This window comes from Crocuta crocuta, unplaced genomic scaffold (assembly GCF_008692635.1).
Source record: "Crocuta crocuta isolate KB4526 unplaced genomic scaffold, BGI_CrCroc_1.0 scaffold96, whole genome shotgun sequence".
NCBI classification, from domain to species: Eukaryota; Metazoa; Chordata; class Mammalia; order Carnivora; family Hyaenidae; genus Crocuta; species Crocuta crocuta.
In genome coordinates this window covers 3554878-3580641 of record NW_027531522.1, presented here as the reverse complement: position 1 = coordinate 3580641, position 25764 = coordinate 3554878, and the positions used below count along the sequence as shown (strand labels likewise).

The 25764-nt window shown below is 41.3% G+C and overlaps 1 protein-coding gene across 1 annotated transcript in view; it reads left to right on the top strand.

Annotated features, from left to right (window-relative positions):
- ARMC3 (armadillo repeat containing 3) overlaps nt 1-25764 on the top strand; it is a 99748-nt gene that overhangs the window by 51795 nt on the left and 22189 nt on the right. The window contains exons 9-13 of the mRNA XM_077772466.1: nt 1759-1911; nt 2011-2116; nt 19217-19466; nt 22782-22918; nt 24546-24714. Coding sequence (XP_077628592.1) covers nt 1759-1911; nt 2011-2116; nt 19217-19466; nt 22782-22918; nt 24546-24714 — 815 coding nt within the window. The remainder of the gene's footprint in view (nt 1-1758; nt 1912-2010; nt 2117-19216; nt 19467-22781; nt 22919-24545; nt 24715-25764) is intronic.

Below are 25764 nucleotides of genomic sequence, written 5' to 3'. Positions count from 1 at the left end.
TGAACAAAGGCCACAATGATTGCAAAGATGGCGACATCTGAGTGTGTTTCCTCTTTTGCGAGAAGGGGGGCGATTTGAAAAAAACTCACGATTAAAAGAAGAGAGAAATCCTATATTAGCTTTAAAGTGGAAAAGCAGGTACGATAATTTCTGAGAATAGTCCTAGAAACACAAGTGGATTATAATATATGTAAATGATGAATCAGTTCCACATCCTAAGAACATATCTCACATGTTCTTCTATTTTAATCATATACATTGACTTCAAAGGGTAATAGAAAGTCAAACCTATGATGAAGCTGTTTGAAGGACTGTAAACAAATTAGCAAAGAATGGTTTATAAACTGGTTCTTTTCAAACTAGTCTCTGGTACCTCTTATAGCATTAAAATTGAGTTTGGTTTACTATTATCTTTTTTTCTAGTACATGCCTTTAATAAAGAGTGGGGTGCCTGGGTGGCTCAGTCGGTTGAGCGTGTGACTCTTGATTTCGGCTCGGGTCCCAGTCTCACGGTTTGTGAGATCAAGCCCTGCATCGGGCTCTGCCCTGATAGCACTGAGATTCTCTCTTAAGATTCTCTCTCTCTCTCTCCCTCTGCCCTTCTACCCCACTTGTGTGCACAATCTCTTTCAAAATAAGAAAATTAAAATAATAAAAATTAAAATTAAAAAATAGCTATAGAACATAAAAGAAAAAAATGAGGTTTTAATGTTCTAATTTAGTTTAATGCAGAGCTTGCTTACTATAGTAATGAGGTTGTCATTTATTACAAAACAAATGAAAGGAAATCAAGAGAAAAACATTAGGGAACAAAAGGAACATTACAAATACTTTGACTTTTAATTAAGTGTTTTATAATGGGATGAATAGGCTATGTTCTTAGAGTCATAATTTTATTTGTTTTCAAATAAAGAAAACGATGCTAATGTATGTTTAGATTATACCAATGGTAATTTAGCAATTAAATATTTATTGTAATTTTTGCTACAACAGCATGTATTATAACTTGATAAAAAATGATTATGATTTTTTTTGATGTAAGATTATAAATCCCAAAGACTTAGGATCATACTCCATTACTCACTTTTACTTTTTCCTCTTCTCTCCTTTTCTCTTGAGCGTCTAGCACACAGGTTTGTATGTCTTAGGCATTCTTCAAATATTGAGTTTTGTATTTAAAATAAACATCAAATAAACAGGGTTGTGTCCCTTTTTAAAAAGTTTTTATTTACTTTGAGAGAAAGAGAGAGCTGGGGAGGGGCAGAGTGAGAGGGAGAGAGAGAACCCCAAGCAGGGTCCACACTACCAGCCTAGAGCCCAGTGCGGGCTCGAACTCACGACTGGGAGATCATGACCTGAGCCCAAATCTAGAGTCAGACACTTAACCAACTGAGCCCCTCAGGTTCCCCAAACAGGGTTTTGTCCTTAGTGAGAAGACAGCATGTGTGGACGCAGCCCCATGACTGGTGTCAAATAAGTTCTCGCTAGATCTGAAACTGGCCTCTTTCTTATTGTAGAATTTTCTTTGCCGTGGTACAGATATCTTACAAGGGAAGACAAAAATAAATTCCAATATTCATAAATTACTTTGCATAGTCACTGTGTTCTAAAGGTTCAATGGGTGTATATTTTATTTAGTGTAGTGGCTTTGTGACTGAGGCTAAGAAATAGTTTGGTTTAGATGAGGAAGTAGTTCCCTGTGCACAGTTTTGATGGCAAAATCCTGATTATTTTTTTTTCCCTTTTGATTTACAAAAGCTGAAATTAGAAAACTTTTTCACGAACAAGAGGTTGAAAAATGCCTGGTGGCCCTTTTGGGTTCTGAAAACGATGGAACTAAAATTGCTGCTTCCCAGGCTATTTCGACAATGTGTGAGAATTCAGGCAGCAAGGAATTTTTCAATAACCAGGGTAAGCAAACCAGAAGAAACGATCTGGAACATTTTTAGGCCCCCAACTGTAGGTGCTGGATGTTCACAAGACCACATCTTTCCCTTTCCTTTTCTGCAGGGATTCCACAGTTAATCCTGCTACTCAAGGGTGACAATGAAGAAGTGAGAGAAGCCGCCTCCCTCGCCCTGGCCAATCTAACCACGTGCAATACCACCAATGCCAAGTACGTAAGGAGAAATTTGTTTGGGGGTATCTAACAGCCCAAGATGTTCTAATTGTACTACTTTGGCTTTCAAGGCAGTTTATGTATTATTTCAGATGTTCTCTCTTGGGTACCGCAGGCACCCTTATGAAAGTAAGAGTCATCTGATAGCTCTGATTTTCAAAGATATTACAAAATCTTGACAGTTCTGGGCTGATTGGAAAAATGTGTGAGCCATTTGATTCAGCTAACAGTCTAACTTTTGTGGAAGATTCTGGAAGAAATGAAACTGGGTGGTGCTAGAAATATTAAAGGCAACTTTGCCTAAACATTGGATAAATCTAGAAAAAAATTAAAAGCTCCATTTTATTTATTTTTTAAAGTTTATTTATTTTTGAGAGAGAGAAAAAGAGCACAAGCGTGGGAGGGGCAGACAGAGAGAGAGAGAGAGAGAGAGAAAGGGAAACACAGAATCCAAATCTAAAGCAGGCTCCAGGCTCTGAGCTGTCAGCACGGAGCCCGACTCCAGGCTAGAACTAAGGAGCTGTTGAGATGATGAGCTGAGCTGAAGTCGGACGCTTGACCAACTGAGCCACCCAGGCACCACTAAAAGATCCATTGTAAAGGGACATAAATATTAGGTAAATCTAGAAACATTTTAAAGAGTCAGTTGAAAACAATATATTTTTGGGGCGCCTGGGTGGCTCAGTCGGTTAAGTATCTGAGTTCAGCTCAGGTCATGATCTCACGTTCGTGGGTTCGAGCCCTGCATCATGCTCTGTACTGACAGCTCAGAGCCTGGAGCCTGCTTCGGATTCTGTGTCTCCCTCTCTCTCTGCCCTTCCCCCACTCGTGCTCTGTGTCTATCTCAATAAAAAACATAAAAAAATTTTAAAAAGTTTTTTTTAAAGAAAACAATAGATTTTTATGGGTAAATACTATGAGGAAAGATTGGAAAAGGAATGCCCTGTATATTCCAAGCCCTGTGGTATGTGATCTATATTCCTTCTACACTTTAATTATCAAGATAACCTGTCAGCAAATGAGGAAACCAAGGCTCTGCAAGGTTACCTAATTTTCCTGGGTCCACATATTTATTAAAGTGGCTGAGCTGAAAATGAAATCCAGGACTGCTGGCCTCCAGAATCTGTGTTCTTGCCTCTACAGAAGATCGCCTTCTGAAAGATCTAGAAGATCGTGAGAATTTCTTGAAGGCAACTTTCATAAATAAAATAATTATTTACCCTCCCTATATCTTATTTGGTATGTTTATTAGTCAGGATTCTCTAGAGAATTAGAACCAAGAGGATGTAATCTACATATACGAGGACATTTATTATAGGAACTGGCTTATGTGATTATGGCAGCCAAGAAGCTTTATGATCTGCTGTCTGTAAACCGGGGAACCAGGAAAGATGATGGTGTAATTTAGTGGGAATATGAAAGCCTGGCCAGTGTCCCAGGGCAGGAAAAGATGAATGTTCCAGCTTCTGCAGACAGCAAGTGACCCTTCCACCTTTTCATTCTATTTGGATTCTGAACGGATTAGATGATGCCCATCCATGTTGGTGAGGGCCACCTTTACTCAGTCTACTGATTCAAATGCTAACCTCTTCCAGAAACACCCTCACAGATGCACTCAAAAATAACATTTTACCAGCTATCTGAGGATTGTTTAGCCCAGTCGAGTTGACACATAAAATCTACCATCACAATATGTCAGTTATTAACCTTTGTGTATTTTTGTTTTGCAGCATTGTGGCTAAAATTACTCTTTTCTAACTTGAAAAACATCTTCCTCTACCTCCATTGTATACTTGATCTATTTCTTACCCTTTTTACCCTTTCTTTCCCTTTGTCTACTCCCACACAAATGTTTTATGAGACCTTAATGGAATGACTAAAAACCTAACAATGCCCGATTAAAATACAGCCCAAATGGGTAAGCATCAGAACAAAATTGTATTCCTTTAATAGTTACAGTCTTTGACATAGTAATTTCCTAAATTCAGGGTCATCATTATCTATGTGAAAGTACACAAATTTCTAGAATAGCGAGTCATAATAAGTAGCAATTTGAAAATCACATATTTAGGGACCGTTGCAGGATAGTGACGCCGGTGAAAAGTCTTACCAGTGACACTAAAATACTTCTATCTTGGGTGCATTTAGATTTATATATTATCTAAAATACTTTAATAGGCCTCCAGAGTGTATAGATGTCTTAGTTTGATGTGAGTTTGCCTGGCTTATGTAATTTCACAGTTTTATATAAAATCATAGAAAATTAGGATGTTAAATAGCTTCTGAAAGAGGCTCCTTCCGATTTTCTCTTGCAATTCAATCATCTATTACACAGAATTCTGTCATCCCACTCTTTGCTTCCTTGGTGTCAACATAGCAAAGTCAATTAAGACCAAATGATGCCACACATCTCTTTAGTTTTGTAATTGATTTTTATTTCTATACATTTTTAATGGCAGTTATTTCTTTAGCCTATTATATACTGTCCATTCTGATCACTTTTTTTTCAATATGTGTTTGGTTTGGGAAATGGATGTGAATGAAAATGCTTGTCTCTTGAGATATCTCTCATGAATACAGATATCTGTGTCTCTTGAGACCTATATACTTTTTCTCTGGGCTTTTTGAGCTAAAAGATACTGAAAATGAATGTTTTTGAGGAGGAAATGGAGTCAGATTTAACATACTTATGCCAAATGCTGAAGACTGGAGTTGGCAAAGACTCTGCAGTCAACCAAAAGGAATGAAGACAAATAGGCCACCTTGCCCATCCTTCTAGAGAGCCTCCTAGGGCGTTAATTCGAACCCCAAGAGAAGAGACAACAGGCATGATTGATTATTTTGAATCTAAAGTGTTTTCTACTCAGATTGCCTTTAAAAACATATTAGCTTAAAGTCTGCATTGTGAGTATTTCTAGCATCAGGTTTTAGCAGCAGGGCCTCTGCTCACCTTTCCTAGCTGTGGCGGGGGAGGGGAAGGGCATGGGGGAAGGGAGAGGCGGGAGGGGGGAGTCCTGAGCTGGGGCTCTGTGGCTGGGGTGGCAGGATTGTAGGGTAGAAAGAATGTTGCTTTTCTGCCACACCTAAGTAGTGGAAGAAGGCAAATAATGCCTTCCATTATTTGGAAGGTGCACTGGGTAACTGGATGCCTGATCATTGCTAGTCTGATTCAAAAGGGAAATTTGCAATTAAGCATTGTTTGTTAGAAGACAACCTCTTCTCTGACATTCATATCTCAGTGTGTCTAAAGTGGATTTCTAATTTTTTAAAAGTTTTTTTTATTATGTATGTTTATTTATTTTGAGAGGGAATGGGGAGGGGCAGAGAGAGAGAATCTCAAGCAGGCTGCCAGTGCAGAGCCCAATGTTGGGCTCAAACTCACAAACTGTGAGATTGAGAGTCACATGCTCAACCGACTGAGCCACCCAGGCACCCTGGAGTTCTAATTCTTAGAAGTTAGGGTACCTTCTAGAGTTAGAGGCCTCTTTCATGCACTGAGTAATCTCTGGTGTGTTACGATTACATGTAATGCTGGCATAATTTCCTTTTTGTAACAATGGATTTTTGACTGGGGGAAAGTGGATGTACAAAAAATACCATGGAAAGTGAGAGAACAGTGGAAAAACAGAAGGTCTCACAGCAACCAATGCCCATCACTTAGAACAGAAAGTGATCGTGGTGTTTTTACATAATTTAGATCACAGAAGCAACAGTGGACACTCAGCTCTAAGAGTTTCTATTCATACTTTTCATTCTTTATTATCTGTAGGGTAAAGATCTCTTAAAGTGGATAAAAATATGACGAGGCCATGAACACAAATAAAATTAACAATTTGAGGAGCCCCTGGGTGGCTCAACTGGTTGAGTGGCTGACTTCGGCTCATCCTGATCTTGTGGTTGGTGAATTCAAGGCCCCTGTTGGGCTCTGTGCTGACAATGCAGAGCCTTCTTTTGACCCTCTGTCTTCTGTACATACAGTCTCTCTCTCCCAAAAATAAACAGACATTTAAAAAAATATCAATTTGAAGGCAGAGGGAAAAAAGGACAGGAACAGCCAGATTAACTGTTTTATTTAATGTTTATTTATTTTGAGAGAGAGAGAGAGGGCGCGAGCATGAGCACAGAACAGGGGAGGGGCGGAGAGAGAGGGAAAGGGAGAGAGTCGGAAACAGGCTCCGTAGGGCCAGCACAGAGCCCAGAGCCCAATGTGGGACTCATTCTCAAGATATGTGAAATCATGACCTGAGCCGAACCCAGGAGTCGGCTCTTAACCGACAGAGCCACCCAGGCGTCCCTAGCCAGATTTGCTTATTTAAATTGATAGAAGGAGAAAGAAAAGTAAAATGATTTTTAAATGAATAAATCAAAAGTGAGAAGGCTAAGATAACCCTCGTAGGAAGAAATAGCTGAACATAGAAACCAAAGAGCAAGTGAATTTTATATGAAAATGTAACCCATTAAGTCACTCTGGACACTTATCCTTTCTTCATTCACTGCCAATTCTCAATCTGTAACACTGCTTGGAGAGGAGAAAGCAGTTGGGTTTTGATAGAAGAAATAAATACAATCTCAGTGAAATTTCATGTGATACTCACCTTGTGTTCTTCTGTCCAATTATTCACATCAAAGTTGTACATTATTTATGCAAATACTGAGAAAATTATTCTTGGTGACATTCTTCTGAGGGGCAGATTCCACATATTACAAGACTATTTTAAGCTGTTAATTTATAACATCACTGCCATCTGTTGGATCTGATCAGAATTAGAGTTTTTGAGTTATCCAAAGACTAAAAAGGTTTAATGTTTTTCATTTTCCTTTCCAACACTAAGTGAATTTCAGCTATCAGTATACTAGGAAAAGATTAGAGAATAGTATTGGTTGTTGACAGGAGAGCTTTCAAAAGATGCAGTTATTTTATGAAAGAAGACAATGAATAAAATAAAAATACAAAAAGTAGGGGTGTTTGGGCGCCTTGATTGTTTAAACATTCAACTGTGGCTCAGATCATGATCCCACAGTTCATGGGTTTGAGCCCTGCATGGGCCTCTCTGCTGTCAGCACAGAGCCCACTTAGGATCCTCTGTCCCTCTCTGTCTCTGTCCCTCCCTGCTTGCACTCTCTCAAAAAATAAAAGCATCTAAAAGATTTGAAAAGTAATAACACAATTAATACCCATCAGTAAGTAAGTAATAACTGGTTTTGCTGTAGAAAATACATAATCAAGTCTCCATTTTTTATGCGCAGATCATCCTAACTTCATGCTTATTCCATGTCACCTCCAGGAAGAACTGGGTGATTTAAGCTTAAGAGACCTTCTTAGAGACCTTCTTATCTTCATTTCTTTGTTCTAAGTTCTAAGAGACTTAGAGACCTTAAGCTTAGAGACCTTCTTATCTTCATTTCTTTGTTGTTGTTTTTTTTACATTTTTTGTGCCCCTTCTTGGGGTTTCCATGATAGCCATGACTTAAATGAGAATGACAGAACATACAGTGGTTACCCCCACCCCCACCCCCAAAAAGTGATTGATTACTGGGCCACTGCGGGCCTCCATGACATGAGAGACAAAGAGCTCTTCTGTAGGGACCGTTCTACTGTGTGACCTGTAAATGAGGAATATACCCCACAGGGATCCCAGAAAGAGGCAGTGCCCCCAAATTGTATGGATGTATGTTTGAGTAGTTTGGGAACTTTTGAATGCTCTTTCTTACCTACGGAGGATAATCCGTCGTTTTGTATTAGTCTTCATAACTAGAAATAAAGCATTGACTGAATAGTTTTAACGCTTAGCAGAATTACTTGTGGAGAATTACCATGCCTAGAAAAGCCATGCAATGTGTATCAAAACCATTTAAAAGGTATGTCATGTACAGACCTTAATACAGAACTTCAGGAAAAGGACTTCATTTATTCACAGTGACCCGACTCCCTGTCAGTCATTCGGCATTGGCATTACCGGGGAAGTCCGGCCCTAAGTGATTTTTTTTCTTGGAGTGTTAAATCTCTGGAGTATGTATGGAAAGCACTTTTCAAAGCTTTTTTTCCCCCTCATTCCCACCCCATTAAACAGTTAGGAGACGGTAATATATATTTATTACATATCCCTTTATTTGTAGACTCAAGTATAGACTAAGACTGTTTCTTAGAATTGCCTAATTGTGGATGCGAGGCTGTTGTGCACAGAATGATGACAGTCGTTTTGAAGGAGAAAAAAACCGTCTCTCTTAAAAGTCAGCAAAACACCACCAAGTTCACATCCATCTCAGCTCCTCCAAGGAAAAGGTGGGATGTACGGCTTTGAGATGGCTTGAGTTGTGTCATCTCGCCCTTTGAAATGTCAACGTCTGTTCTAGAGCATACTTTTTGGCCAAATACACACAGATTCACTTAGAAGACGTAATCTAACATGTTATTTAATAACTTCGTTATTAAAGAAACATCGACTGTAGAATGAATCCACTGTGATTTTACAAAATTAAAACGCAGTCTCATGAAAAATGCAAACTCGTGTTATCGACTAAATGTATTGGTTAGACTCAAGAATGCTGCAAGTTGTACAGTTGTTGTCTTTATTGCGTGAAGGTTTTTCACTGGGACAGGTTTCCAGGGCTCCGGTTTCCCTCTGAACTGTTAAGGGAACTGTGACTTTATACTGACCCCTAGTGGTACTTAAGGAGGAAGTTGGGGGAGGGGCAAAAAATTGGCAATGGAAAGATTCCCTGTATTTTAGTGAAAGGCACATTAATTTAATTTGAAACACTCTCTGGTGTGTCTAAAATAATAGCTTAAAACATTATTAAAATATTGTGATCCGGCAAGCGCTTCATTGTGTTGCTTTTGAAGAGAGAATATTCTACTGCTAAATGTGTGTTAATGCTTATGTTTGTCTTTGGTCCTTTTCAAGGTGCAGCTGTTTAAAAATGTTCGGCCACATCCATCGTTGTGGTGGCTGTATATCTGCTGTGTATATAACCATATAGGATTAATATCCGTTCATCTCATTGTTGCTGTAATTAGAGTTGATTTTTTGCTCTTGACTGTGTATCATGGAAAAGATTATTTTGTTTTAAAATTCCTGTTAGTGTCACTTTGTTGTAAGATGCTGACTCCTTTGAATTAGAATGCTCAAAATATGAGCGACCTACAAGATAAATAAGCTAGCTTCATAACCTTTTAGGAAATTCAGTTCTGTGTATAAGGATGTTTTAAACTTTTGTATTCAGGTTGATACCTCAGAGAGCTTAAAGTGTTATTTACTATTTTAAAAGGCTTCTGAAGTCAATAGATAAAATAAATGGGAAGAGTCTTTGCGGTAAACTTAACATTTCTCTTTTTTTTAAATTTATTTATTTATATTGAGAGAGAGAACATGAGCAGAGAAGGGACAGAAAGAGAGAGGGAGAAAAGAATCCCAAAGCAGGCTCCACACTGACAGCGCAGAGCCCAATGCAGGGCTTGATCTCACAAACCGTGAGATCATGAGCTGAGCTGAACCCAAGAGTCAGACACTTAACTGACTGAACCACCCAGGTACCCCTTAAAATTTATTTCCATCCAAGTTTGCTGAATGGATACTTTTCATTTCTACCTTGATTCCTTCTTTCCCTGATGGAACATTATTATAACACAGGCTATATAGTAGCTTGGAAAAATAATACTAGATTTGAAGAGAGATATAGAATGAAAAGTTGGATTTTGCAATAAACCAAGTTGATCCTATACCGCCATTTTGTGTTAGTAGTTGTCTAGTCAACTTTCACAGTTTAAACTTTATTGGCTGCTAGTTTTGTCAAGCTATGTGAGTCCCATGAAGTGATCAATTAGAAAATTATCTATACTGCTTTATTACGCAGAGAGCAGATGCTGACATTTGCATAACCTTATTTTAAAGTTGCTCGTATGTCTTTCCAGATTAATCCCCAACATTACTGATTTTCATAGAAAATTATCAAATTATTGTGTGATTTTTTTCTCTCGCCCTCTCTTTGAATTTGAAGCAGTAGTTAAAACCTGCATAGATTCCATTTTTGCTCATCCTTGACATTTTATATGAATCATTTTCTCCATGGTCCAAGAAATCGGGACAGAATATATGGAAATCTCTACACTGGGGCTCACTGAATAGGAGCAGATGATGGCGGTGGTGGTGGCGGTTGGCATGAGTGGGCCAGGCATTGAGCGAGGTTCCCGAAATGAAATATATGATTCAATCCTCAAAGCAGTGCCATGAGGCAGGGATAATCCTTAGGTCCATGTTGCAGAGGAGAAAACAGGGGCATGGTCTTTGCTCAGGGTCATGGAGGTGGGGTCAACCTACACCAGGGCAGGCTGCTCTGTACATCCCTAGGGAGCTTGCAGCAGTGGAAACTTCTAGTCTCCACTCCTGTAACTGCTCTTTCCCTCTGCTTCCTGCTCAGTATCTGAGCCTGAACTTCTCCATATCTTCACTGAAATGTTTTTCTTTGCTTTCCTGATCTCTTTGAATTCTTCCAGGCTGGAACGACCAGGGCTCCTTGAACTCTAGTAGGGCGCTTTGCAGGCATGGGTTTTCATTCTCTCCTTTCCTTCCTCCCTTCCTTCCTCTTCTCCCAGCTTCCTTTCCCTGTTACCCCTTCTCTTCTTCCTCCTCCTCCCCCTCCTTCTGTAAAGGGAATAAGGAAAAGGGGAAAAAATATATCCAATGGTTAGTAAGAATTTCCCTCTATGCTACATGTTAAAATGGCCCACCTCATTTCTCGTTCCCTGAGGAATGATGAAATGAACCAGGTTGATCTTGGCTTTTTTTTTTCCCCTGGAAAAAACCACCATACTTTTTAAAAGCTTTAGAGATGCACGATCGTAAAAGGTTTATAGACTGAAAGTCAGACCATCATAGTTTTAATCCTGTGTTGATTGATTGACTTGCCTGGTGAGCAAGTCTTCGTCTCTCTAAATTTTATCCCTCTTAACTATAAAACAAAGGAAAGTGAGCCTAGATCATCTACTATATTTTGGGCATGTGAATAATTATCCTCTGTCTAGTATCACAGGGAGTCTGGAATACAGCTTCCACTGGGAACTAGATGGATCACTCGTGAGCACTTTTATTGTTCTATCTCAAAGATGAAGGAAGTTATTACTTATGAATTTAGGTTTCTATTGTAATTCTCTCAGCGGTACTGGAATGTTCTTCATGTCTAGACTCTGTTCGTGGCCACAGGGATACCATAGGGAACACCACAAAGATTCCAGGAAACCGCTGTCATGAAACTTACATGTCTGGTGGGAGACAGACCAGATACGAGTAACTTTAAGAAGGTAATTTCAGAAGTGATAACAGCATCAATTAAATAAAACAGCACAATGTCAGAGAGAGGGGCACACGCGACACTGGGGTTGTGAAAGGGGTCAAGAGAATGACATAAAGCTCGTCAAAGACAGTCTCTCTGGAAGAAGGTGACATTAGAGCTGATGAGAATGAGGCAGCCCCGGCAAGTGCTGTCACACAAAAGCACGCAGCGTCCTTAGGATTTAGTTAAGAAAATCAACAACACGGTACCTCTAATTACTTCAGGATCGCGTCCCTTGTCATGTATACAGATATGTGTATAGACTGATTTCCAGGCTAAACAGAAACATTCGGTTGTTGCAAAAGCCATTTATTACGAACGTTCGAACACCTTGACCATTATTTCTATTTTATCGGGAGCCAAGTCAGCCACGTAAAATAAAGACAGTCGCTCTTCCCTCATGGCAGTTAGTTAATTGTTGGTAGCCATTCCAGCTTTTGAAACAGAAGGCGCCGTGTGTGGAAGTGGAGGATTGTGATTGGACAGATAGGTCAATAAGGATTTCATGTCACTCGTAAGAAAATTACATTGGATATCCCTAGACTTTGATTGACTGCCTTATAATTGGTAACAAAAACCTGCATGCTGTTCACGAAGGTGCTGGGTCAGCCCGCACTAGGTCCTTTGAAACTAGCCATTCTCTCGTTGGAAACCTTGATGTCATAGCAACTGGAGCAGAAAAGCACACTCCGAAAGTCTCAAAATTATGCTACTGAGATACATCAATATGATAGGAACAATTTGGTTTCGCCTCCTTTAAAAACATTTTTTTTTTTTTTGCCTTTTTCCTATTTTGCTACAGGATGTAAATCTTCATGCATTTGTTTTTGTGGCTGGGTTTTATTCTTATAATGATATGTTGCTTCAAAACCCTTCATTTTGAGCATTTGCCTCCAATTAATTGTGATTCTCTCCCTTGCTGCCGATAAGCTTATTTAAATAATATTTCTTTGAAAGGAGAGACTACTCTTGGCTACTTTTGTCAATCCTGGAGTTCAGCCAGAGCTGGGGGCACGTACCTCGTTCCCCCTCAACTGTGGGGCGGCTGCGGGGGTCATAGTTATTTTAGATGCACTCAGAAATTGATCAACTTCACGAACACGCTCGGCTTCTTGGATCATTACTTTTGTTGAAAAATTCACTGGAAGGAGAGTCAGGAATCCTGTTCACAGCATTCCAGATCTGGCTGTGATAACCGGGAGACCCGTTTATCATAACGGCCAGCATCCCTTCCCCACGCACCTGTACAGACCCACTGGGAGCCCGGGAGGCTCAGCCCGCCAGCCCCCAGCCGGCTGCCAATGCACCTCCTGACCACTTGCAGTGTGTCTGCTGCCAATATGTCTTCCTTGGTGTGACAAACCTCGCAGAGACATATGAAAAGTCATGCTGGTGAGGACGGTTGTAATCACTGTTAACAAACAAGGTTCTGATTGCCAATATTACCATCTGTTCCATCGGGTTCCACATATTACCCTGTATGTGGGCTCTGTTAAACAGATTTCTGTACTGCCCAAGGTCACCCTTGATTCATATAACCAGCCTTTGCAGACGGGCTAAATGTGAACCTCCAAACTGCAGCAAGGGTTTCCTGAGAAGTCCCAAATGGCGTCACCTAATGACCTGACCCTAGTAAACAGGGCCAGCAATGTCTGCAAAGACAAAACGTAGCCATCCTTTGGTATAGGGAATGGATATATCCTTAAGAGGTTGTCTAAAGTGTAAGATGTCATTTTTTAAAAAAATGTTTTATTTATTTTTGAGAGAGACATAGAGACAGCATGAGCAGGGGAAGGGTCAGACAGAGAGGGAGACACAGAATCTGAAGACAGGCTCCAGGCTCTGAGCTAGCTGTCAGCACAGAGCCTGATGTGGGGCTCAAACCCACGACCTGTGAGATCATGACCTGAGCCGAAGCGGGACGCTTAGCTGACTGAGCCACCCAGGCGCCCCTGTAAGATGTCATTTGTTAAACTCCACATAAGAATTACTTCACTGAAGTAATTGGGGGCGGGGAGGGCGGCTGTAGGTGATACAAATGGAGACCTCAAATCTGTCGCGTCCTTTGCCTTCTTGAGAACTTAAAGCTGAGCTGGGCATTTTTCCCTCACTCTCTTGTGCGACTCCTACTGAGGTTTTCTTCATTGCTCCCCTTGAATTGAGTCAAGTCAACTTAGACATATTGATCTCCTCAGCCCGGGAGATAGAAATAAGACTCAAGCACTGCCTCTAAGAAGTGGGTGCCAGGTGTAGACATAGGGGAGTGAATAACAAAGGGAGGCAGAGACGGACAAGAACGACTGTGTGTGGAAGGGACAGTTGAGCAGGCTTTGAAGGGTGAACTGCAGCCCCCAGGCAGAGGTGTGGAGGGGTAGGGACCGGCCTTTTTGGGGCAGAGAAAACATGAGTGCAAAGACACACAGACATGAAATAGCATAGTATTTTCAGGGAGCCATAAATAGATGCTTATTGGTGCAGAGTCGTACTTTTCTTTAGCAGTGTTTTTTTTTTTTAATGTTTTATTTTATTTCTAGGAGAGAGAGAGAGACAGCGTGAGCAGGGGAGGGTCAGAGAGAGAGAGGGAGTCACAGACTGAAACAGGCTCCAGACTCTGAGCTGGCAGTCAGCACAGAGCCCGACGCGGGGCTCGAACCCACGAACCGCGAGATCATGACCTAAGCGAAAGTCGGACGCTTAACCGACTAAGCCACCCAGGCGCCCCTCTTTAGCAGTGTTCTTAGTGCCCATGCCCGTAAGTGCTTTTTCATCGCGGGGCCCCAGGATTTAAACGAAAAACTCTGCGCTAAGCTCATTCCCTCAACAAGCTTCTATAAAATAGTATTTCAAGATTGTTAGTCCTGTGTGGCCATTTATGCCAAAACATCATTTTTAAAAAATGTATGTATGCTTAGCGAACAAATGATCTTGAGCCTATGTGGAAAGGAGCTCTGATCTAATGGGGGGTTATGCTTCCCAGAGGAAGAGGCGTTTGTGCTGCACTTGGCAAGTCAGATAGGAATTTTCCGGGGGAAGAGTTTGTCAGGAAGTCAGGACGGCGTTCTGGAACACCAGCTGGGGAGACGGAGCCCGGTGGCGGTGGTGGCGTGCTGTGGGTGGCCAGAGAGGTCCCGAGCATAGAGCCGCGGGAAGAGGTGAGAGGGCCCCTGCAGCCATGGGGGAGGCACGGTGGCTCATGCAAGGGCCTTGGAGCCCAAGTGAGAAATTTAGGGCTCCATCCCGAGCAACGGGAAACCAGTTAAAAGAAGTAGGGGCGAAATCTGATTGTATGTATTATATTTACATATCACTGTATATATAATTATTACAATCTGATTCTGATTCTATGTATTCTATATATCACTATATATAATTATAATAATCTGATTCTTTATTTGTTTTTTAATGTTTATTCATTTTTTAGACAGCACGAGTGGGGGAGGGGCAGAAAGAAAGGGGCGCAGAGGATTCGAAGCAGGCTCAGTGCTGATAGCAGTGATCCCATGGGGCTCGAACCCAGGAACTGTGAGATCATGACCCGAGTCCAAGTCGGTCGCTCAGCTGACCATGCCACCCAGGTGCCCTGGATTATTATTTTAAAACATCACTTTACCTGTAAATTGGAGAAAGGATTGGAGGGGGAGAGGAGAGACCGGTTAGAAGAGAGGAGGTGGATTCAATTGGAGGGACGGAGCTGGAGAAAAGAGAGAGGTTCGAGAAATATGAGGGAGGAAACTAGTCAGGACTTGGTAATAAATTGGATACACATGATGTGTCGAACTTCACTTCTATTTACATATATCAAATGACATAAACAGATGTTTTCATACATTCCCATATTTGGGTTTTAGTTATTTTTTTTAATGTATATTTTAAACTCTTACTTGATGAAATTCCAACTGATAGAGGTTAATGATAGTAAGAATCAAAATATTTTCGGATTATCATGACGACATATGGCCCCATAATTCTGGATTTTGTAACAAAGCAGTTTGACTTCTGTCCTGTTCATTTGGAGAATACTACAGACTATCTAGGAAACTGAAATGTGTTTTTAAGATATGACAGGCTTCAGCTTGTGTACAAATTAGACACAGCAAAAAATAAAACAGAATGTCTTGGGTCTGAATCACAAAATTAATGCCATTCTTTTTTTTTTTTTTAATGTATAAATTCTGTGCTCTATTCCTATAAATGAAATTAAGGATTTTTTTTCAGGTAAGAATAATAAGCTTGTTTTTTTTCACCATAATAATTTAATCTCAGTTATGCTTTTTACACTTGCACAGAGTGCACACGGCACATTATAGGCAGGTAGTTCCTCCCGCTGCACGCCTACGATTTGTCTTTCGGTGCTGGCAGTTATATTCTATTTAGTAAAAGCTCTATTCCACTGTGTACCAGAATCTTCAGTTTCTTAAACAGCTCGGATTTTATGTACTTCTCTTTACTGGCTCATAAAGACTACAGAAAAGAGCAGAAGGTAGAGATATAAAGGAACCAAGGCAAAATATGCCTTTGTCCAGGAGAGGAAGAAGCCACAATGAAACACAAAAGCTGTGGGCAGAGGCACATCTGATGAGAATTCCTGCATCTCATAGCCCGTGGTTTTTTTTGTTTTTGTTTTTTTAATAAGAGAAATCGAAATGATGGAGTGTGATCCTATGTATTTACTTAAATTTTCCAGAAAACCCCTGATACATACAAAAGACAAAGCCCTTGAGAATCAACAGGGATGTGTTTACCTAAAATACTGGTACTTTCTGTCACAGTTGCCGCCGTTGAAATGCCTCCACTGTCTGCTCCTCCATTATTCTCCGGGATGTTTTAAAAGGCGATTCCCATCAAAGGAAAAAAATCACTACGTGACAAAGGAATTGTGCATTCTCACCAAGACATAGTTTGCAATGATTAAAAACTACAGAGTGTTTAGGCTGAAGGGACTGATCGCATTAAGTGCCTGAAAAACAAGTCAGAGAAAGAAATTGAGTTTTGAACAGGTTTACGTCTATAATGATTAGAAAATAGGCATAGTTTCAAATGCTTGCTGGCATTTTAAAAAACTCAATATTTCAACTCTAAGTAAAAATAGAAGTTTCTGATAAACGATTAGAGCCCTCCAAGTTTTCCTGATTCATAAAATCAAACGACTACCATTTGATTAATAGTAGGAGAGAGAATTAAAAGTAAAAGTAAGATTTTTAATCTTATTTTAATCTCCTGGGAAGGGAAAGCAAATGCTGGCCCTCAAGCAATACCATAGTGAGATGCAGGCCCTTCCTACCAGTATTTTTATATAAACACATTTTGGTTACCTGTCATCCAACCAAATTATAAAGGGATGCCTTCCCAAAAAAAGAAGGGGAGACACCACAGGAAGGATTAAATATGTACTGAGGACTAGAGTATGGGTACGAATGGAACCAGACTCTGACTTTGCCTTTGTATAAATATGGTGTGTTTCCTGGACAGATTTATTCATACCAGGGGTGGGANCCAGCCGGTCCGGCATTCTCCGGAGCCTCAGTTCCCGAGTTGCTGTCAGATCAGTCCACCTCCGAGCGGGTCTGTGTGACAAACACAGCTTCTTTCCTCCTCAGTGAGATTTCATTCACATTCTGTACTCTCTTGGGCAATTGTGATGACTTCTATTCTTTAAAAAAAAATTTTTTTTTATACTTATTTTTTGGTGGAGAGAGGAAGAGCAAGCTGGGGAGGGGCAGAGAGAGAGAGAGAGGTGGGGGGGATCCACCCTGTCAGCACAGAGCCTGATGCAGAGCTCGAACTCACCAACTGTGAGATCATGACCTGAGCCAAAACCAAGAGTGGGACGCTTTACTGACTGAGCCACGCAGGTGCCCAGATAACTTCTATCCTTGAGGTTTCACTTCTCCTTCACAATCAGCAAATTTAAGTGACCACCAAATCAAATTTAATTCATCAGAATACAGGGTGACGGGCTGAATCATATAGCCTCACTTTTTTTTCTCCACTTTTGGTTCTTAATACGCTCCTAAGTGAAAAAAAAATGTGTCAAATATAAACCTGAAAGAGATGTTCATATTATTGGAGTCTCAGGTATATTTTTGTTGCCTTGATTCCCTCTATTTCCATAATGATGTAAATGGATTTTTAACAAGAATTTGGGGTCTTCCTTTGAAACTAGGATGCTCTGTATGTCTTATTGTTTGGAACATCTCTCATCTGAAGCAATTCCAAATATTAAGGAGCATAATTAAATCATTTTCCACTGTTAAAATGATTTCTTTTTTTATTTTCACTACTTTGTGAGCTTTTTAATTAGGAAGCAAGAACTATAGAAAAGATTGCATTCTTAAAAGGAGGTATAGGCTTATTACTTGTGAGACTATTAATATCTTTATGGATGACTGTGGACTTTTTATAGCAGAAATAGGAAATTTACCAACTGATTATGCCTACATGACTAACAGTAGCTAGTAGTTATCATGTCAGCAGTATGACTTTGACCATCCAGAGCTGGACGGGGGGACTTTAACCCCTGAACCGTGAGATCATGACCTGAGCTGAAGTCGGATGCTTAACCAACTGAGCCACGAGGCACCCCTCATTTTACTATTTAAAGACTTTGCAGGNTGTCAAATATAAACCTGAAAGAGATGTTCATATTATTGGAGTCTCAGGTATATTTTTGTTGCCTTGATTCCCTCTATTTCCATAATGATGTAAATGGATTTTTAACAAGAATTTGGGGTCTTCCTTTGAAACTAGGATGCTCTGTATGTCTTATTGTTTGGAACATCTCTCATCTGAAGCAATTCCAAATATTAAGGAGCATAATTAAATCATTTTCCACTGTTAAAATGATTTCTTTTTTTATTTTCACTACTTTGTGAGCTTTTTAATTAGGAAGCAAGAACTATAGAAAAGATTGCATTCTTAAAAGGAGGTATAGGCTTATTACTTGTGAGACTATTAATATCTTTATGGATGACTTTTTATAGCAGAAATAGGAAATTTACCAACTGATTATGCCTACATGACTAACAGTAGCTAGTAGTTATCATGTCAGCAGTATGACTTTGACCATCCAGAGCTGGACGGGGGGACTTTAACCCCTGAACCGTGAGATCATGACCTGAGCTGAAGTCGGATGCTTAACCAACTGAGCCACGAGGCACCCCTCATTTTACTATTTAAAGACTTTGCAGGGTGCATGCGTGACTCAGTAGGTTGAGCATCCCACTTTGGCTCACGTCATGATCTTGGGCTTTGTCAGTTCGAGCCCCAGGTCCGGCTCTGTGCTGACAGCTCAGAGCCTGGAGCCTGCTTCAGATTCTGTGTGTCTCTCTCTCTGCTCCTTGACCACTCACACTCTGTATCTCTCTCTCTCTCAAAGATCAATGAACATTTAAAAAATTAAAAATTAAAAGCTTTGTTTTCCTACTGGATGGGAATGTCTTGATCGACGTTCTCTGAATAGAATTTCCTGATCTTACAAGTATCACTGAATTAAAAAATTAACATTTGGAGGAGGTTTTCTAAGAAGTAGGTATGCATTTTTCTATAATGCTGTAAAAGTAGGAAAAGGGTTATTTAAATTCTTTCTTAACTGGCATCTTCCCAGACTCCATTTAAATCCCCAGCACCCCAATTCCGGGTTCATCGCAGCATAAATTCGTTTCTTTCTAAGACTGTATTTATGTAGCCATTTGTGGAATGAGTTCAGGTGTACACGCCAGAGACGATGTCTTGAACTCGGACGAATGACATTCGCTTCCCTTCACCCAGCGCTGTTGCTGAAGCCGACGGTATCGACCCTTTAATAAACATCCTGTCCAGCACACGAGACGGCGCGGTCGCCAACGCTGCTACGGTGCTGGCGAACTTGGCAATGCAGGAGCCGCTGCGCGTGAACATCCAGAGCCACGACGTCGTGCGCGCCCTCATCAGGCCCCTGCGCTCCGCGAACACCGTGGTGCAGAGCAAGGCGGCGCTCACCGTTGCGGCAACTGCGTGCGATGTGGAGGCCCGGACCGAGGTGAGAGCTTTACTAACCTTCATTCCCTCCCGGTTCCGGTCCCTACCGATCGGTGGATGCTTCTGAAACATTTTCAAGTGTTTGAACCTACCCGTCGTTTAGGTCCTTCAACACTGGCCCCGCAACACGTCAGCCATGGACTCTGGGTGATAATAACGTGTCTGTGTTACGTTCACTACTTGTAACAAATGTACCGATCCGGCGGGGGACTCGATAATGGGAAATCGGCACGTGTGGGGGCGGGGAGTAAAGGAAATCCCTGTCTCGCGGCTCGATTTTGCAGTGAACCTGAAATTACTCTACAACAAATGAAATCCATGAAGTCAGGGCCATACTTTGGAGAATCAATTGGCACCATCTAGCAAAGGAGAGCACAACCTATAATCGGGCAGTCTCTCCAAGTTATACCTAAACCAGTCTCTTGCCTCTGTGCCCCAGGAGGCATTGTGTATAATGTCTAACAACTGGACACACACCAATTGTCCAGTTTTTAAGAGAATGGGTGAATCAGTTTGTGGTATATTCACAAAATGGAATTTCACACCAGTGAACATGAATGAACTATGGTTACAGACAGCAGCAGGGATGAATCTCAAGGATAATGCTGAGCAAAACCAAATTGCAGAAGAATACATACTTTGGATTCCATTTCCGTACATTTGGAAACATGCAAACCTAAGCAATACATTGTTTAGGTAAACAGACACATAAAGTAAAACTATAAAAACAAGCTAGAGAATGATTAACCCCAAATTCAAGAAATCCTCTTGGGGGATCAAGGGAGTGGATGTACTTGAGAGGAGCAAACAGGGGTTCAAGGTCATTTAAATGTGTCATTTCTTAAGCTGAGTGTTAGACACTCTGATGCTTTATGTCATACATATGGATTCCACACTCTCGTGTTTTTTATATGTTTCAAAGTTTTAAAACCTAGAATTTCATTTTTTACAAGTGTATCATGTCTATTTTTCTCTTGCTTTTCCCATATTTACTTGTCACGTGGCACTCATCAAAACAGCGTAAGACTCCGTTCCTCTCCCGCCAGTATAAATAGCAACAGCTAACACTTACTATGAAGTGAGTGCTATGCTCAACACTTGACAAGCATTTAAGCCTCCCTCGTGTTGGGCTGGTTTGTAACCCCCATTTTACAGATGTGGAAAACAAGGCTTAAAGACATAGTGTGCTCAAAGCAGAGTGGGTAAGTTGGAAGATCAGGGATGCCATCTAGAGCCTGAGCTGCTGCGCTGTGCTCTCTGCTCAGACAACTAACAACTATTTTCTCATCGGCCACTTAGGTATCTATTCTATCCTGCTTCTTTGTTCCCATTGATTCGGTTCATTTGTTTTCATCCATTAAGGCACTAAGATTCCTAAATATTTATTTTACATCTACTATGGGCCAGAGACTATGCTAGCCTTCGGCAACAGAAGGATAAAAGCATTTTGGTCTCACCTCCACGCGGTCTGCAGAATAGTCNCCCCCCCCCCCCCCACCTCCTGCTTCTCACACTGCCTCCAGACCGATCTTTCAAATATGTGACCCTCATTGCCTCAGTGCAAGTCCCTGGTCTGTGCACTGCTCCCTGCCCCGGGGGAAAAGTTCAGCTGCTTCACGTGATCCCCAATGGCTCTTACTGACCTGCACCTACCCACCTGCGCCTCATGCCATCTCAGCCGTCCTGTCTTCCGTGACAGCCCTCAAACTTGGCAGTGCCCTCTGCTATTGCTCCCGTTATACCCTGTGCATGCTTCCCTTGTCTGTTTCTCATATATGGTTCCTGTGTAAAAGACTATAAGCTCCTCGAGGCTATAGGGAAGGGAACTGAAGAGTTTTTCTTCCCTGTGTCCATGTCAATAATATATATCTATATATCTGACACAGTGCATGCTTAATAAGCAGTTGTTGAATGAATGAGTAAATGAATGTAGGAATTCATAGATGAATGAGATCTTTGCCAAAAGAACACATGGACTTAGACCATCATGTATTAAACTCAGAAATAAAGATGTTCTGAAATTTGACTTGCAAGAGATGCTTCAGGTAAACTTTTCTAAGCTGCGCATGTTGCACGTGCGAAAGTATAATCTCTGAGAAGAAACGATCACTGGACCCTGACCGAAAATGACTGAATCAAGTAGATCTTATCCCACAAGAGCTCTCATCTTCAGATACTGCACATAGAAACTGGTAGAATATTCTTTTTTGTGGCCTCTAGGCTCAGATAATACAATATTGCATATCAGACAGTAGATAAGAGCTTTGTCAAATCTTTTTTTATTTCCTGATTGGAATAATTTTATACAGGAGTAATACCCTTTGTCACCTGAATTTCTTTTAGTAATATGATTAATGTAGTTCTGCCCAAGTTTCTTCTATTCTTTTTGGCCCTTTTTTACTCCTTGGAAAGTTGAAGAGAAGATGCTGTGCAGTGAAAATAAAAATCGGTCTTTTTCTAGGGAATTGCTACAGTGTTGGTTTGGCCACACTGATGATCTGATGGGAGTTGGCTCCTCCTGCCCAGCTGTAGGGACTGTATTAGTTTCCTCTTGCTGCTGTAACAAAATACCACAATGTAGTGGCCTAGTAGTAGTAATATAAATCTACTATCTTATAGTTTAGGAGATAAGAAGCTGAAAACAGGTTTCAAGGGCTAAAACCAAGATGTTAGCAGAGGTATGTTCCTTTGGGAGAGTTTGGGGGGAAATCTGTTTCCTGGCCCTTTCTAGCATTTACCACCCACCTCCATCCCTTGGCTATTGCCCCTTCCTCCATCTTCAAAGGGTATTACTCCAATCTCTGCTTCTACACACCTCCTTTCTTGTCTCCAGGTACCCTTCTCTTCATCTTATAAGGACCCTTGTAATTAAATTGGGCCCACCTGTTTATCCAAGGCAATCTCCCCATCTCAAAATTGTTAGCTTATCACATCTGCAAATTCCCTTCCAGGGAAAAGGACACCTTTGGGTGACCATCATTCTGCCTACCCCAGCGCCAAACGAACATTCAGGTTGATGAACAGAATGAGTGAAGGTAGAGCAGGAGATGATAGGCTCTCCGCCCAGTCTCCAGCCCACCTGGATCCGGACGACTGCTCTCGATTATTTCACTGTGGCCTCCTCTTGACCTTGAACGGAAACCTGGGCTCATGTCTATGAGGAGGCCCCACCCCAGATGTAAAAATACCAATTACGCACAGATCCTAAAATGCTCTCACATCATTAAGATCTTTTAACCACCAAATAAGGAATTTTTAAAAAATGAATGTTTATATTGTGTACTCCCAACGTGTAACTTTCAGTTTCTACTTTTAGTTAAGAAATTCAGGGGGCCTGGAGCCGCTGGTCGAGCTCCTGCGCTCGAAGAACGAAGAAGTAAGAAGGCACGCCAGCTGGGCCGTGATGGTCTGCGCCAACGACGAGCTCATGGCCGTTGAATTATGCAAGCTTGGGTGAGTGGAGCTGCCCAGGGTTTCTGGCTCAGAGGAAGAGCAGAGGATGAGAGAGCACACTCTTCAGGCCCAAGGAAGGTCAGGCAGAGGCCACACACCTGCTTGTAGGCGGCAGGGCCCTGGGGAGCTGGGCCAGGCACAGGGACCTTTCCACTAGAAGGGACCGCCCAGTCGGAACAGGGACATCTGGGCTCCTCCCACCTGGAGATGCCCCTCCCCACCACCACGAAGCCATCTTCACTGTCTCTCTGTCCACATTTCATCCTGATAAACACCTTTCACTTCATTCTGCAATTGTGAAACAACAACTCTGCCTCTCTACTTTTTACCTTTTCCCGTTTTTGTTTTTACGTTTATTTCTTTATTTTGAGAAAGTGGGAGAGAGAGGATCCCAAGCCGGCTCCTCACTATCAGTGCGGTGCCTGACGCTGGCCTTGAACTCACCAACCCGTGAGATCATGACTTAAGACCAAACCAAGAATCCCTTTCTTGGTGAACTGAGCTGCCCAGGCGCTCCTGTCTCTCCACTTTGGAAGCTAAAATAAAATGCGTGAGCCGTGACTACATCTCCTTTTTCTCCCTCCTTCATCCAGACCTTTCTTTCAGAATTCCGCATTTAACCAGCCTCACCAAAGCAGTTCTTGCATCAATAGCACACGAGCCACTTGCCTTATAAGGTTCTGCTGATAGGTTTGCCCTACTTCTACCCATCTTTATTTTTATTTTTTATTTTTGAAAAAAAATTATTTTTACATAGTATCTACATCCAATGTGGGGGTCAAACTTACAATCCTGAGATCAAGAATCACCCACGGACTGGGGCACCTGGGTGGCTCAGTCAGTTGGGTGTCCAACTTCGGCTCAGGTCATGATCTCACGGTTTGTGAGTTTGAGCCCCACATCGGGCTCTGTGCTGACAGCTAGCTCAGAGCCTGGAGCCTGTTTCGGATTCTGTGTCTTCCTCTCTCTCTCTGACCCTCCCTTGCTCATGCTCTCTCTCTCTCAGAAATAAATTAAAAACATTAAAAAAAAGAAAAAAAGGATCACCCACGGACTGAGCCAGCCAGGTTCCCCCTTACCATCTTCATTTTCATATATATTGCCTGGTTAGCGAAAAGTGGGGAGTCCAGTACTAGTTTTGCTTTGAATAAAGACCTCTTTTCTCTTTCAAAGTATCCTTTTCAACTGTTTGAATATAAGGCACCACATGGCATATATATTCTCAAAAAGGACTGATTCATCTTCATAATTCTGTATTACTTTATCTAAAAGGGCAAGATGTTGGGGCACCTGAGTGGCTCAGTTGGTTAAGTGTCAGACTTCAGCTCAGGTCATGATGTCATGGTCCACAGGTTCGAGCCCCACAGAAGGCTCTGTGTTGGCAGCGCAGAGCCTGTAGCCTGCTTCAGATTCTGTGTCTCCCTCTCTCTCTGCCCCTCTCCCACCCGTGCTTGGTCGCTCGCAAAAGTGAATAAACATTAGTAAATAAATAAATAAAAGGGTGAGGTGTCTTTAACCTTCCCATCTCAATTCTTCACTCAGGGTCTTAGCTACATATATAAATGGGAATTTAACATCAGATTGCTTGTTTAAAGCAAATAATGCTTTTTTTTTCTTTTATTGACAGGGCTTTAGATATCCTTGAAGAAGTTAATCTATCAGTAAGTCGGAAAAATAAATTCAGTGAGATGGCTTATAACAAATTGCTCAACAATAACCTATCTCTGAAATATAGCGTGACTGGCTATTTGTCTTCGAGTAACATAATTAGTGATGGATTCTATGATTACGGTCGGGTAAGTGACAGCACTAATTTGTATTTTCGTATGGGCAATCATTTCTGTAGTCACGATGCCATTACATTGCAATTTTATAACCACCTAGCAGAATGTATATTTTTATAGACAGAAACCTGGGAATCAGAGCTTTACTCTTAACTGGCTATAAGATTTTGCATTTATGTACAGTTTTACCTAGAATCTGCTTGTCTGTTACGGAATCAGCTAGCTAATGCTACTCTCTCTCAAGTTTCAGAGAAAATATAAAAGAAGAAGCACTTTGTGTTTGTGGTTTTTATTATTTCCAGGGCTCAGCTTAGCAATAATGATAGAAATATAAGTGTTTTTGTTTTATTTATTTATTTATTTTTAACACTTATTCATTTTTGAGAGACTTAGAGAGACAGAGTGTGAGTGGGGGATGGACAGAGAGAGGGAGACAGAGAATCCGAAGCAGGCTCTGGGCTCCCAGCTGTCAGCACAGAGCCCGATGTGGGATTCAAACTCAGAGACTGCGAGACCATGACCTGAGCCGAAGTCCGACGCTTAACCGACTGAGCTGCTCAGGCGCCCTTTATTTTATTAATCATAATCTAATTGAAATTAACCAAATTATAATACCAGATTTTAAAATGTAATATAGAAAAACGCTATTGAAGCTGCATTTCTGATTATGATTTTAAAAACAATATACAGTGTAATTCAGTGTTGATGTCAAGAGAAATGGGAAGCTGAAAATCAGAATCTTGAGGACTTTTTGGCATTGCTGCTTAAGTTAGCATTTTCCTTTCTTCTGGAAACCAAAAGCAATAAGGGGAACAGGGGAAATTTAAAAAAGAAATTTTAACGTTTATTTATTTTTGAGAAAGAGACAGAGTGTGAGCGAGGGAGGGGCAGAGAGAGAGGGAGCCACAGAAACTGAATCAGGCTCCAGGCTCGGAGCTGTCAGAAGTCAGTACAGAACCCGACGCGGAGCTTGAACCCACAAACTGCAAGATCATGACCTGAGTTGAAGTCGGACGTTTAACCTTAACCGACTGAGCCACCCAGGCTCCTCAAGCAGGGGAA